General features: G+C 42.3%; 1 protein-coding gene across 1 annotated transcript in view; it reads right to left on the bottom strand.

Annotated features, from left to right (window-relative positions):
• The window catches only part of LOC115482384 (transient receptor potential cation channel subfamily V member 3-like), a 74,736-nt gene that overhangs the window by 36,113 nt on the left and 24,811 nt on the right, over positions 1 to 13,812 (bottom strand). Inside the window, 6 exon segments of the mRNA XM_030222132.1 lie at positions 346 to 531; positions 3,445 to 3,564; positions 3,566 to 3,762; positions 7,748 to 7,891; positions 10,171 to 10,251; positions 10,254 to 10,322. Coding sequence (XP_030077992.1) covers positions 346 to 531; positions 3,445 to 3,564; positions 3,566 to 3,762; positions 7,748 to 7,891; positions 10,171 to 10,251; positions 10,254 to 10,322 — 797 coding nt within the window.

The raw sequence follows: 13,812 nt of genomic DNA, 5'->3' as shown, positions 1-13,812 counted from the left end.
CTACTTTCTCTACACCATTCAGGATTTTGTAGACCTCAATCATATCCCCTCTCAGCTGTCACTTTTCCAAGCTGAAGAGCCCTAACCTCTTTAACCTTTCCTCATATGAGAGCAGTTCCATCCCCTTTATCATTCTGGTTGCCCTTCTTTGAACATTTTCTAATTCCCTATATCTTTTTTTGAGATATGGCGACCAGAATTGTACACAATATTCAAGGTGAGATCACACCATGGAGTGAAACAGAGGCATTAGAGTATGCTTATTTTCCATCCCTAGAGCCTCTATGTATTATATAGGTCTCTATTAGTCTGCTGGGCTCATATTATGACTTCTTTCCCTCTTACCTTGCAACTAGTGTTATACACCACCATCTCCAGGACAGAATGATTCTCTCTTGTGTCAACTTCAGAAATGTCATACAAAGAACAGCAAATAGGTCCATATGCCCAGTCCGCAAACTTCCTGGATAGATGACGGACATCAAGCTCAGTCTCAGCGTCATACACCCGACCCAGAATATGAGTCAAGATCTTTATGGGGATAAGCAGAATAGAGGGGAAGAAACATTATGCTAGAGTCTATAGTTGGGGAGTAGTATTTTCAATGGAGCATGGACAGTGCATATGAAAATGGAGAAGAGCCAAAAACGGTAGATCACAGGAGAGAGGGACAAGAAACACCAACTACAATTTATTCTCATTGCACATTCAGGCCTGGGCTTTCCACAGTGAGGGGATTAACCAGGAATGAGAACAATTTGGTTTGATTTACTGTCATTTACCCAGACCATGTGCTATATGGTCATAGCAGTTCAGAAACATCCATGCAAATACCTCTAGGATGGAACATCTGACTGTACTTTTGTGCATCTGGCACTACATTATAGAATCCAATGGAGAAAAGGAAAAATAAAATTATACTGTTGTTATTATCATTATTTAATTATATTTGGGAAAATGAAGGCAGAAGAAAATAAAATGACTTGCTTAGTGTCATGAATTAAGTCTAAGGCCCTAGAGAGTTCCATGGCTGTGTGTGACAACCCCCCTAGGCAACACTCTTCCTCTGAAAGGATGAATAGAGATCAGTTTACTTTTGTAATTATGAGTAAATAGTTTTCAAAACACAGGCACTAAGCATCATTCCGTGTTCCTGAGATGACACCAATCTTTCTACACTATATTATACCAAGCCAAATGAAAAAAGCACAATGGGCTTCCAAGGATGGGTTGGCATCTAAAGTTTATTAGAGGTCCTGAAACGGGCCATATTTTGGCGAAGCTCCTGCATCAGGGGTCACCAATGTAGATGTGATGTTCAAAGATCAATAAGTATAACCAACACATATAGCGATTAAGACAACGTAGCTAATGCGTAAAACTAAAAATCACTGCCAAGACTCTCCAACAGCTCATGTCTTACTAAACAGTGAATTAGCTACATTGTCTTAATCACTATGGGCCCTTATACAAAGCAGCACTAAGCCCACTGCGGGATTACCGTGCAGCAATCCAGAACTAACGCCGGCCCAACAAGCAGTAGTTCTGCTCCCAGTGTGCGCCATTTCCGGAGCTATGGAAAATAGGTCCCTATTTTTTACTGTGGCAGTGGCGCTACCCAGTTACCGCCGGGTTAGTGTGGGAGCCAGGTGGTGATAAGTGCTTCCCCCCCCCACATGGCCACATGGTAAGTGCAATCTTACCACATGGCCATTTCTTTTTTTGGCATTGATTGGGGGTGTCCAATCATGAATCTCATGGCCTTCTAGAACTCAAAAGTGCCCAGGTTTTTCAACTGCAGGAGGAAGTGGCATTGGGAGGGGATAGATTCACTGGTTGAACCGTGGCCCATGCCAGATCTCCTATATTTCTTCCTCCCATGGCCCTTGTTGGGCAGGGTTAGTCAGAAACTAGAGAGTTATCAACTTTTAGTGGTGCTTGGTAGCTCTAGAGTGGCCAAAGAGTCCATGGTGTGGAGATCTTGGGAGACTGTTGGTAGAGTGTTCTTTTCTGCTTTTCAACAGGGGACTTCTTTTAGTTTGAGGCTTGATTCTGATGCAGGGTGCAACTCAATTTGCCTTTCAGCATGGCTATTGAAAGGGCAAGGTTGTGCAAGAGAGATTATTCTTAACTCTTCACTTCCCAAGTTGTAAAAGCCTGAAATATAAATCAATATACACTTCAGGTTTCTTACATATGCACACAGCTCTGGAATTCTCTACCAAAACACCTGAAATCTACGAATAATCATCTAGAATTACGGGGAAAAAAACCCTAAAAACTCACATATTAGAGAAGGCATATCCCACAGTATCTGACATAAACACTGAATAATGAAACATGGCATTTTAATCAGGAAACGGACAGTTTTCAACCCCAATGTATGATCACACCCTAACATTTTGTTTGAATCACCCCAATCTATTTACCGATACTACTTTACTGTACTTGTCACTGTAATAGTACCCCTATACTGTATTTGTTCACACCGGAGTCTGTAACCACCTCTCCGGAACTATGTAAGCCACTTTGAGCCTACTAATAAGTGGGAAAAGGCGGGATACAAATGTAACAAATAAAAATAAAGGGTCTCAGCACATGGCAAAAACAGCCACTGCCGCTAGCTTAGGGTCCCTTTTACTGCAGCTTAGTAAAAGGGTCCCTCTATATGCTGGTTACAATTGTAACACCTACATCAAGGACCCATGACCCAGGCGCTTCACCGAAGTATGGCCCATGTCAGATCCTGTAATAAACTTTTTTTTTCATTTGGCTTGGTATTCTGTGCTTTAGATTCCCTCTCTTCTGTTCATCTACATTATATTATACAAGCAAAAAAAAGCCCGTTTCTCCAAAATTGAAATGGGCCCTAGGAAGGCTCTCGTCTAAGCTATTTCTCATCTCTCCCCTGCCCTCACCTCCATGTCCAGTGATTCTCCCCTCCCCTGCCCTGCCCTCCCATCTATGTCCAGTGATTCTCCGTACCCTCCCCTCCATGTCCAGCGATTCTTCCCTCCCCTCCAATCCATGTCCAGCGATTCTACCCTCCCCTCCCTGTCCAGCGACTCGCCCCACCACCACCTGCCTCCATTTTAAGCACCCGAGTTACAGTTCAACCCCGGCCCTCACCTGCCCGCCCTCTTCTCCCACAACAGCCCACCTTTCCTTCCATTTTACCTGAAGTCGCAGCAGCGTCATTGAAAGTGGCAGGCTCGGCTCAGTTTGGCTCGCCTTCAGCCTTCCCTTTCCTTCTCTCTCAGTGTCCTGCCCTCCTCTGACATAATTTCCTCTTTCTGCGAGGGCGGGACACTGAGAGGGAAGGGAAGGCTGGAGGTGAGCCGATTACGTATACGTCATTTGCATACGATTACGAACCCTGTCAGCCAACCATCCAGGGAGGCAGATTGACCAATTATTATATAGAGATAACACAATGTGGTCTACCTGAAGTTTGCCACTTTTTGCAGCCAACTGCAGGGGTGTCAACCCTTCATTGTTGCAGATTTTCTCAAGGTTTTGCCTCTTCTCTTTATGTGTCTCGATTCTTTGCTTCTCACTTTTTTTTCAGAATCCAGTCATACATTTCCATCACAAACATGCTGTCCTCGGTGTCATCGGCAACTGTCACCAGTGCATGAAGGACGGTGTTCCCCAGATAATCCTGTGCAGTAATATCTGCACAATTATTGTATTCATTTTCTAACAGGAACTCTATTAGATCTAGCTGGTTGGTGCAAGCAGCCAGTGAAAGTGGGTACTCCCCTGTTAAAGGAAACAGTATGTTCATAAATCTGTGGGAGAGGAGATGCACAGGATACATGAAAACAGAAGACTGGAAGAGTAGACTACTAGTTAGTTCAGGAGGTTGAGACTCAAGGAAACCTTTTTAATGCAGTGGGTCTGCATTACTGTCTACTGCGTGGCATTAGCTGCTTAATACAGCTTAGTAGAAGGGCCCCTAAGTTTGCACCTGAAGCCAAGGAAGATTAAGGAGGTCTTTTACTAAGCTGCAGTAGCGTTTTTAACTCACGGTACAAATCAGCTGATGGTAAACGCCAAAATGTCCATTATATTCGTATGGGCATCTCATGTTTACTGCCAGCTGATTTCTACCGCGAGCTAAAAACGCTACTGCAGCTTAGTAAAAGACCCCCTAAGTGACTTGCTCAAGATCACAAGGAACAGCAATGGGATTTAATTTAATTTCACATTTATAACCCACTTAACCATTTGCATAGCTCAAAATGGCTAGCAAACAAACTTTCCCATAGACTTACACAAAACAAAACATTTAACTAATATTAAAGTATCATCATAAGTGATACAGATCTATAATCAATCAGTACATCATTAAACTGTAAAATTTTTTAAACAGCTATTGCCCATGTTTACGAAGGCACGCTAGCATTTTTAGCACACACTAAAACTTAGCGCACACTAACCATTTAGATGCTCATAATATTCCTATGGGTATCCTCATGGTTAGCACGCATTAAAAACGCTAGCGCACCTTTGTAAACAGGACCTATAATATTTATATGCAAAAACAAAATTTCACATAATCCTTCTGTTTGCGTAAGTTCAAAGAGAGGGAATTCTACAGTTTTGGCCCTATGCCATCAATAGATCTTATTTTTCCAAGTGGTCAATTTAAATTTTTGAGTGAAAGATAAACTCCCTGTAAATGGATCTCAGATCATAAACTTTGGACTGGAGCATACCAGACTGCCCAAGTTACCATACTGATAAGCGCTATACTGTATAAAATCTTTAAAATAAATAATAAAAGTTTAAACTAGAGCTTAGCCTTAATCGGTAACCAATGGAGGGCAATCAAGTAGAGCCCCCCAAATAATTTTTGCTCCCACATTTTGCAACACTGGTAACCATTTGAGAGTCCAATCAAAATATTATTACATTAATCTACTGTTCACAAAACCTCTGACTATATTACTAATCATTTATGCAACGAAGTAGAGAAGGGACTTAGGCCAACCAAAACAAGCAGGACTCCAGAGACAGAGAAGTAAGAAGTCTTTATGTCTTTATTGCCAAGGAACAAATACAATGGACTTGACACAGTCTCATGTTTCGGCAACAATATGCCTGTTTCAAGAGTGAGTATCTGTTTTAGTGTCTCAATGTCTTACCAGAGAAGAAAGAACACAAGATAGATCACTGCTACTGGTGATTAGTATCGTTCACTCCACTTCTCCTCTGTCAGTACCTCTCTTCTTGCTATATGCACTCTAGGCTTTTTGAGCATCTACTCACAGAGTCCTTGGAAGCTGTTCCGTCTCCCCTGGATCTGATGGAAGGATAGGACATCCAGTAGACATTTCCCCTGGGATCTCAAAGTTCTTCCGGGCTGGTAAACCTTCTCAAGGATGTCTATATGATAGAAAAACTTGCAGCCTTTGGGACAAATTGAAGATTGTGTTGATTTCTTAAACCACTTTAAGTGCAAGCCTTGCCTCGCTGATGAACAAGTTATTAATGGAAACAATGCCAAGGAAATTAACACGATCTTCAATATGTACCAAAGGCTGCAAGTTTTTCTATCATACAGACATCGTGGGCAATAATCTAATAAATACCAGCCTTTGCCAAATTTCTTAAGTAAACTTGAAACCAAATTATGTGAAGACTCCCCATAAAGGAGAGGATTCTAGACATAGCACCAAAATATCGGTGCTAAAACAATCAGCACAGAGTGCTATTCTATAAATGACACTCCAGATTGAGTGCCATTTATAGAACAGCGCTTATAGCTCATTCCCACACCAAAATCTGAGTGCCGGAATTTATGCCTGGTGAAACCTGGTGTAAATGCTGGCACGGATCTCATAGTATTTCAGCACCTAAATGACCCTATTCTATAAACATAGAACATATGAGCACTCTACCAAAACCCTCATCCACACCCTTGTCACCTCTCGTTTAGACTACTGCAATCTGCTTCTTGCTGGCCTCCCACTTAGTCACCTCTCCCCTCTCCAGTCGGTTCAAAACTCTGCTGCCCGTCTCATCTTCCGCCTGGGTCGCTTTACTCATACTACCCCTCTCCTCAAGACCCTTCACTGGCTCCCTATCCGTTTTTGCATCCTGTTCAAACTTCTTCTACTAACCTATACATGTATTCACTCTGCTGCTCCCCAGTATCTCTCCACACTCGTCCTTCCCTACACCCCTTCCCGTGCACTCCGCTCCATGGATAAATCCTTCTTATCTGTTCCCTTCTCCACTACTGCCAACTCCAGACTTCGCGCCTTCTGTCTCGCTGCACCCTACGCCTGGAATAAACTTCCTGAGCCCCTACGTCTTGCCCCATCCTTGGCCACCTTTAATCTAGACTGAAAGCCCACCTCTTTAACATTGCTTTTGACTCGTAACCACTTGTAACCACTCGCCTCCACCTACCCTCCTCTCTTCCTTCCCGTTCACATTAATTGATTTGATTTGCTTACTTTATTTATTTTTTGTCTATTAGATTGTAAGCTCTTTGAGCAGGGACTGTCTTTCTTCTATGTTTGTGCAGCGCTGCGTATGCCTTGTAGCGCTATAGAAATGCTAAATAGTAGTAGTAAATGGCTCATCCAGTCTGCCCATCCTCAGTAACCACTAACTCTTCCTTTCCTAAGGGATCCCATATGCCTGTCCCATGCTTTCTTAAACTCTGACACAGTCCTTGTCTCTACAACCTCCACCGATAGGCCATTCCACACATCCACCACCCTTTAGGTGAAAGATTATTTTCTTAGATTCCTCCTAAGTTTATTTCCTCAAACTTCATCGTATGACCCCCTCATTCCAGAGTTTTCCTTCATTTGAAAAAGGCTTGCTTCCTGTATATTGACACCACTGAGGTATTTAAATGTCTCTATCATATCTCTTCCACATGCAACTTTTTGGAATGATTAAGCTCTGCCCCTGGCCGTATGGAGTGTTATGGAGTAGTATACAAATTGAAATGAGTGCCAATTAAGTGAAATTATTGATTGTTAAGACTTATTTATTTAGTGTTGATAGTTCATTAACTACCCCCCCCCCCCCCAGCAGCTGCTGTGCTGTAATGCCGACATAGCCCATTCACTTTGAATGGGTTGTGTTGGCCTTACCGCACCAGCAGCCGCTAGCACGGCTTTGTGAAAAGGAAGGGGAGTTAATTTAGTTGTGTGTGCATCTTGGATCCTTGCTTAAATTTTGGTGCCATATTTGGAATCTGCGGGAAAGTACTTTTCGTGTTTAACCTCCTTATGTAGGCTGATTTGAATTGGGCCTCCTGGTTGTCACCCAGTGCTCTAACCATTAGGCCACTATTCCACCAAACTTCTCACACAGGACTGTGTGTTTACACATACAGTATAACAGATGTTGTTAGGAAGGGGTTGGATTTTATGCCAGAACACAGTCAAAGCTGGGTTTTGGGTTCTTAGGTTCAGGAGAAATAAAGGTCAGCAAGGCAGCTGCAGATGGGTCCCTGTTTATTAGATTTTGCTGAACACAAGAGAATTTGTCCTGGATATTTCCAGATCCAGATGTGCCCTTTGTTTAGAGCTGATGCCTGGCAATCACACAATGAGGACCCTCCCCCAAATGGGAGTAATTTTCCATTGCCTTCTCCTGATGGATAAGTGACTTGCCCAAGGCCACAAGTTGCTGCTGTGGGATTTGAACCTGGGCTTTACTGGTTCCCAGCCTGCTGCTCTAACTGTTAGGCTACTCCTCTGCTCCCCTGGATACTTACCGAAATAAAAGCAGTCATTTCTTTTCTTGTTGAGCTGAAAGAAGAACCCGCGTGCTCTTGCATGGACATTTGCTCCCTTGCTGATCAGAAGTCTGACCATATCCATCTGCTTTCTCTCTATTGCAATATGCAAAGCCGTCTCCCCTGCAGAGACAGTGCATTATTAATACAGAAACCCAGGAGAAACAGCCAATTCAGTTAAACCTAAAGCTTTTGGCCAAGGGTTTGGCCTTGACTTTAAATCCTAGAAATGTGTTTGTTGTCCAGTGCCATTAAGTATATCTAACAGGGATGTTGACATGGTAACAATTTTTAGTTATATTCAGTTTGTTTGGGCTTTTCATTCACAATTTTTAAATTTGTTTTTCAGTTTGTTTCACAAATTCAATTTAATAAAATATTTAAATACACACTAGAATACTACGCTACATGCTAATCAACATGTGTGCATTAATTCCTAGGCTAATAAAAGGTAAATTGATTTAAGGGGAAGTCATCAACATGGCTACAGCAGTTAAGCTGTTTTATTTTACCACAACATGTGCTATTTCAGCACAGGCCCCATGTTATGCAGTGAGACCTAGTTACTAATAACCCGGGTTAACAGCAAAATAACCTTAATGTTAGCACACATTGATAACTTCTCCCCTTAGTATGCACTAAGGGCCCCTTTTACCAAGCTGCAACAAAAGGGGGCCTGCACTGGCCATTTCGTGGGGGGGGGACCCTTACCACCACCCATTGAGGTGGCGGTAGGGGCTCCTGCGCTAACCCAGCGGCAACCGGGCAACGTATGGCACTGCTCCGATCACTGCTGGATACACTCAGGTGCTACAAAATAAATAGGGGTGGGAGATACCACTGGGTTTCTGTGGTAGCCCAGCGGTACTTCCTGTTTAGAGAGCGGTAATCCCAATTTCATCTTACCACTGCTTAGTAAATGGGGGCCCTAGCATTGTTAGTGCATGTACAAAATTAGCACGCACTAATTGTGTAGGCGCCCATAGGAATATTGTGGGCACCTACACAGTTTGCAGGCACTAATGATTAGCTCGCTCTAAAAACACTAATGCACCTCTAGCGTGGCTTAGCAAACAGGGCCCTAAATTTTTTAAGGCAATGTAACAAACCAAATGGACACTAACTCAGTGACGTTCCTAGGCTGGCTGGCACCCGGGGGCGGATCGCCGATGTGCCCCCCCCCCCCCCGGGTGCAGCGTGGCCCCCTCCCCCAGTGAAATTACACCCCCCCCCCCGGTGCAGCGCAACCCCCCCCCCCCCGGTGAAATTACACCCCCCCGGGTGCAGGGTGACCCCCCCAGGTGCATTTTACCTGCTGGGGGGTGCCGTGCGCCTGTCAGCTCCGAGTCCACTCGTTCCTTGCTGCTCCCTCTGCCCCGGAACAGGAAGTAACCTGTTCCATGCAGAAGGAGCAGTAGGGAGGGAACGAGCGGACTCGGCCAACAGGCGTGCAGCACCCCCCCCCAGCGGTGTGCCCCCGGGGCGGACCGCCCCCCCCCCCCCCTTGGTATGCCACTGCACTAACTAATGCATATCTGTACAAAGTAATATCCATACTAATGATTATCATGCCATTTATTGGGTCACTTTCTGGTCCATCTGAGAGGTGGCTGCATGTGTTTCTGAGGGAATGTGATTGGAATTCTGTCTAAATGAAAGGTGCAGATCAGAAGCTTAGGGTCAAATGTATAAAAGGGTTTCTTCCATTTGGGATCGATGATGGGCAGGTGGAGGAGTGTGTGGAAAACATTTTAGTGGATAATTTTGAAAATTTTTGTCCAACTGACTTTTACAGTTAACCAGACAAAGAGTCACAGTTTAAATTTCCTCCATTGCTTGGCTAATTTTGTGAGGGGAAGTCAAATGTATGAGGATGGTAGCACTGCAGGTGACCTCAGTGTGCTCTTTCACTTGGGCAAGTGAGTGGTGGCTGAAGAAAATTATCTGGGTAAACTCTGGTCAGATAAATAACTGTTCTTCTAAGCATACCTCTACATGGATAAGGGTCTAAATAAATGAATCAGGTAATTTTATCTTGCTGGATGTGGGCTGAGTATCTGGATAACATTAACCAGACTTTATCCACATGGATGCAGAATGAATATTTGCAGACAGTTAACAAGACAAACTGTTCATTCTCAATGGCAAACATTGTGAATCACTTTCACAAGAGAAGAACAATGTCACTTTTATGACAGAAAAAAAAATAATTTCTCCCATCCCTGGGTGCATGAAAATATTTATACAACTTTCATGTCAGTCCTTTTGCCTCATGGAATAACCCTTGAAATGTATTTACACAAGGACTAAGCACCAACTTGCCACTCATATTGAGGTCCAGGATTGCAGCACCCCAAGCAAGGGGAAAACTGTTGGCCTATAGCTTGCACAACCTTCCTCACCTTCATAAATTTGATTGTTGAATTCAGCATTTATCAGTTCCTTCAAATCATTTGTCTGTTCAGCGAAGGCAAGGAGTCGGTCACAATTCTAGGTATGTTCTTATTTGTCGTCAGCAATGCTTTCATCAGGCAGGTTTTCCAAGAGTCCAAATCTGTAGAAATGCGAGGAATCCAAATCAATAATATTCAACTTGAAGAAGAGACAGCTGAGGTGAGATATGACAGAAGTCTATACAATCTTGAGTGGAGTGGAATGGGTAGACGTGAATCACTTGCTTACACTTTCCAAAAATATAAGGACTAGGAGTCAGGCAATGAAGCTATTAAGTAGTACATTTAAAACAAATCAGAGAAATATTCTTCACTCATCATGTAATTACTCTGGAATCCATTGCCAGAGACTGTGGTAAAAGGAGATAGTTCAGCAGGGTTTAAAAAAGGTTTGCACAAATTCCTAAGAGGAAAAGTCCATAAGTCATCATTAAAATGGATTTGAGAAAACCCCACTGCTATTCCTGGGATGAGCAGCATAAAATCTGTTTTACCTCTTTTGGGATTTTGTCAGATAGTGTGTGACCCTGATTGGCCACTGTTGGAAACAGCATACTGGGCTTGATGGGTGTTCAGTCTGTCCCAGTATAGTGATGATTAAAAACAAAATAAAAATATATAAATGCTTATGCTTATTTATTTTGACATTTATACCCCACATTATCCTGAACATACTTGAGTTCAATGCAGTTTACAATAAATAAAACAACAAGCAAGGTTTACAATACCACAAACAAAATATCAAATAAGAGCAGAGTAGCAAAAATAAGATACAAATAAGAATGAAATAATAAATCATTGATGGCCAGTTACAATCTAACACACTCCATCAATGGGTAAAAACCTCTCAAAGAGGAAAGTTTCAGTCTTTTGCAAAATACCAAGTAATCAGACTGACCCTGATTGCCATTGGCAGTGAGTTCCACCACTTAGCACCATGGTATCTAAAGCCTATGGAAGATGAAGTCTAAGGTAGTCCCTAGAACCAGAGGTTATCTTGTGTAGGGTAATAGTTATTAAGGGCTGAATGTAATCCAGTGTCATATCATATAATATTGAAAGACATTTGCAGCAATATTAGGACACCCTCCTTATATCCAGCATAGATGGAATTGCAGTCTAAAGATGTCAGGCAAAATATGATCTGATTCTCCTCAGTTTCCAATGAGACCTGAAGGATTTTTCACTACTGAAAAAAACCTAAGGCTTGAACGTGAGGTGACTGTCAATTAATACACCCATTACCCTAAGCGTAGTGTCTAGTAGGTAGGATCCGTTGTCAATGGTAAAATTATTACACAATGTAGAGTCAAATGGGTTGGTTACCACAAGAAATTTAGTCTTATCTCTACTTAACTTAAATTTAAATTTGGAGGCCCAGGATTCCAACAAATCAAGACCAAGTGTTAATCTTGGGGACAATTTCTGGAAGACCAGTCTTTAAAGGGATATAAATTGTGACATTGTCCGCATAAATGAGAGTGCAGAACCCACTGCCTCCATTCTTTCACTTAATGGAGCCATTATAACATTCAACAGTACTGGAGTTAGCGGTGAGCCCTGAGGCACCCCACAGTCAGGAGACCAGGATGGTGAGAGAGAACCTGACCAATGGAACCATTGATGAATCTTTCCCACACAGTCCGAATTGGTCCAACAGACCTAAAAGCACTCAACTCATGAACAATGAGATCAAAAGCACTTGACATATTGAATTTTGCATAACTAAAAACTTTAAGCCTAGACTGATTGCTTTCCTAAAATGAGATACTAAGGTGGTCAAGACTGTTTCAGTACTAGAACAAGGCCTAAAGCCTGACTGGGATTTATGCAAGAGAGAGAAAGAGGAAAGGTGATTCATAAACTGAGTACCAACTATTGCCTCCATTACCTTAGTCAACAATGGCATAGAAGCAATAGGCCTGTAATTAGTAACGTCTCCCAATGAAGCCGAGGTGCTCTTAGGAATTAGGTTAAGTATTATGGAGCCTTTCCAATGAGGAAAAGCACCCTGAGTCAGCATAGATGAGATATGAGCTTGAAGAAGGTCCATGAATCTTGTCGGTGCAGTTTTTAATAAATAACTCGGACAAGCATCCAGAAGGCAATGTGAGGAAGAATACATTTGAGAAAGGATTGGATAGTATCATGAGTGGGTAGCAGAAAGGAGGACCACAGTTGGTCAGCTGCAATACCAGCATCCAGATTAGGCTGCTTGATGCGGGATTGAATGCTAGTGGCCTTAAATTGCAGTACAGCTCCCCTAATTTTAGTTACTTTTTTTCGAAGTAGTGGCTAATTGATTAGCAGAGGGGAGTGGCTACAGTTACTGATGTTAAGTTTTTAGTAAACAGAAGCCTATTAAGAAGGCTAAAGAGCTTATGGGTATTTAAATGGTTGCAACCAATTTGCTCTTTATAGTAGAGGTTTTAACTTCTACAATCTTTTTCTTATAATCCCTGATAGCCTTCCTCCAAAGCATTTTGTTCTCATTAGATTGATGTCTGAACCACTTTCTCTCTAATTTTCTACACTGTCTCTTCATGAGGAGAATATCTTAATTGTACCAGGGTGCCCTGCGGGTGAGTTTGGGCAGAACTTTGCTGGGAGCCTTGCTATCCAGGATAGAACTACATAACTCATCCCACTGGCACAAGAAATCCTCACTGTCTGAGTATTGTAGCTGTGGATTACCAAAGATTTCAGATCAGAATTTTACAGGATCAATTCTGCCTCTCAATTTAAAAGGAGGAGAGATGACAGTGGTCTGAAAAGATATAGTAGCTTTCCTTCAGTAAAAAGAAAACTCTAGAGTCTCAAGGTTTGACCAAGAGCACTAGGATGGGTAGAAATTGTCCATATGTACAGTTCTATAAGCCAGCAGATCCAGCAGATGACCCCTAATGTAGGAGGATTGGGAATGTGGCAGAAGGAATTGCCACATTCCCAATCCTCCCACACCCCTAGGGTTATCGAGATTCAAATTAATATCACCTACTAATAAAACAATAGCAAACAACACAAATATTTGAGAGGAATTCAGTAAAGCAGCTTTCCAAGGCAGACCAGCTTCCTGGAGAGCGATAGACAAGAACAAGGCATATGGGCTCCAACAACGCAGGATCACTTAATTTACAGGCAATAATCTCGAGATCAGAAGAGTTCAGTTGGAACAATAGTTCTACTTTGATGAAGGCCTTATAATTGGTGGCGATTCCACCCCCTCTCTGTTTAGCTCTAGTTTGATGAAGGACCAGGTAACCCGAGGGACATAAAGCATTGAATAAAGGATCCTCTGTTCAACAAAGCCATTCTCCCAGAACGCACATATTATTTTATTTTAAATGTTACTTCTTGATATACCAAAAATTGCTACATATCAGTACCATAAGGTGGTTTACAAATTAAAAAGAAATAAAATAGTATCAAATACAAGCATAGACATTAGTAATATAAGGTAAAAACAAACAAATGAAATGTGAGCAAATAAGTCAACAATAAACAAGCAAAGAAAAGAACAGTAGAAGGAAGGGAAAAGAGGAAAATTAAGGGGTTCTTTTACTAAAGCATGCTAACAGATTTAGGTGTATG

This window comes from Microcaecilia unicolor, chromosome 13 (assembly GCF_901765095.1).
Source record: "Microcaecilia unicolor chromosome 13, aMicUni1.1, whole genome shotgun sequence".
NCBI lineage: Eukaryota > Metazoa > Chordata > Amphibia > Gymnophiona > Siphonopidae > Microcaecilia > Microcaecilia unicolor.
Note: the sequence above shows the minus strand (reverse complement) of the source record. Positions and strands in the feature narration are given on the sequence as shown.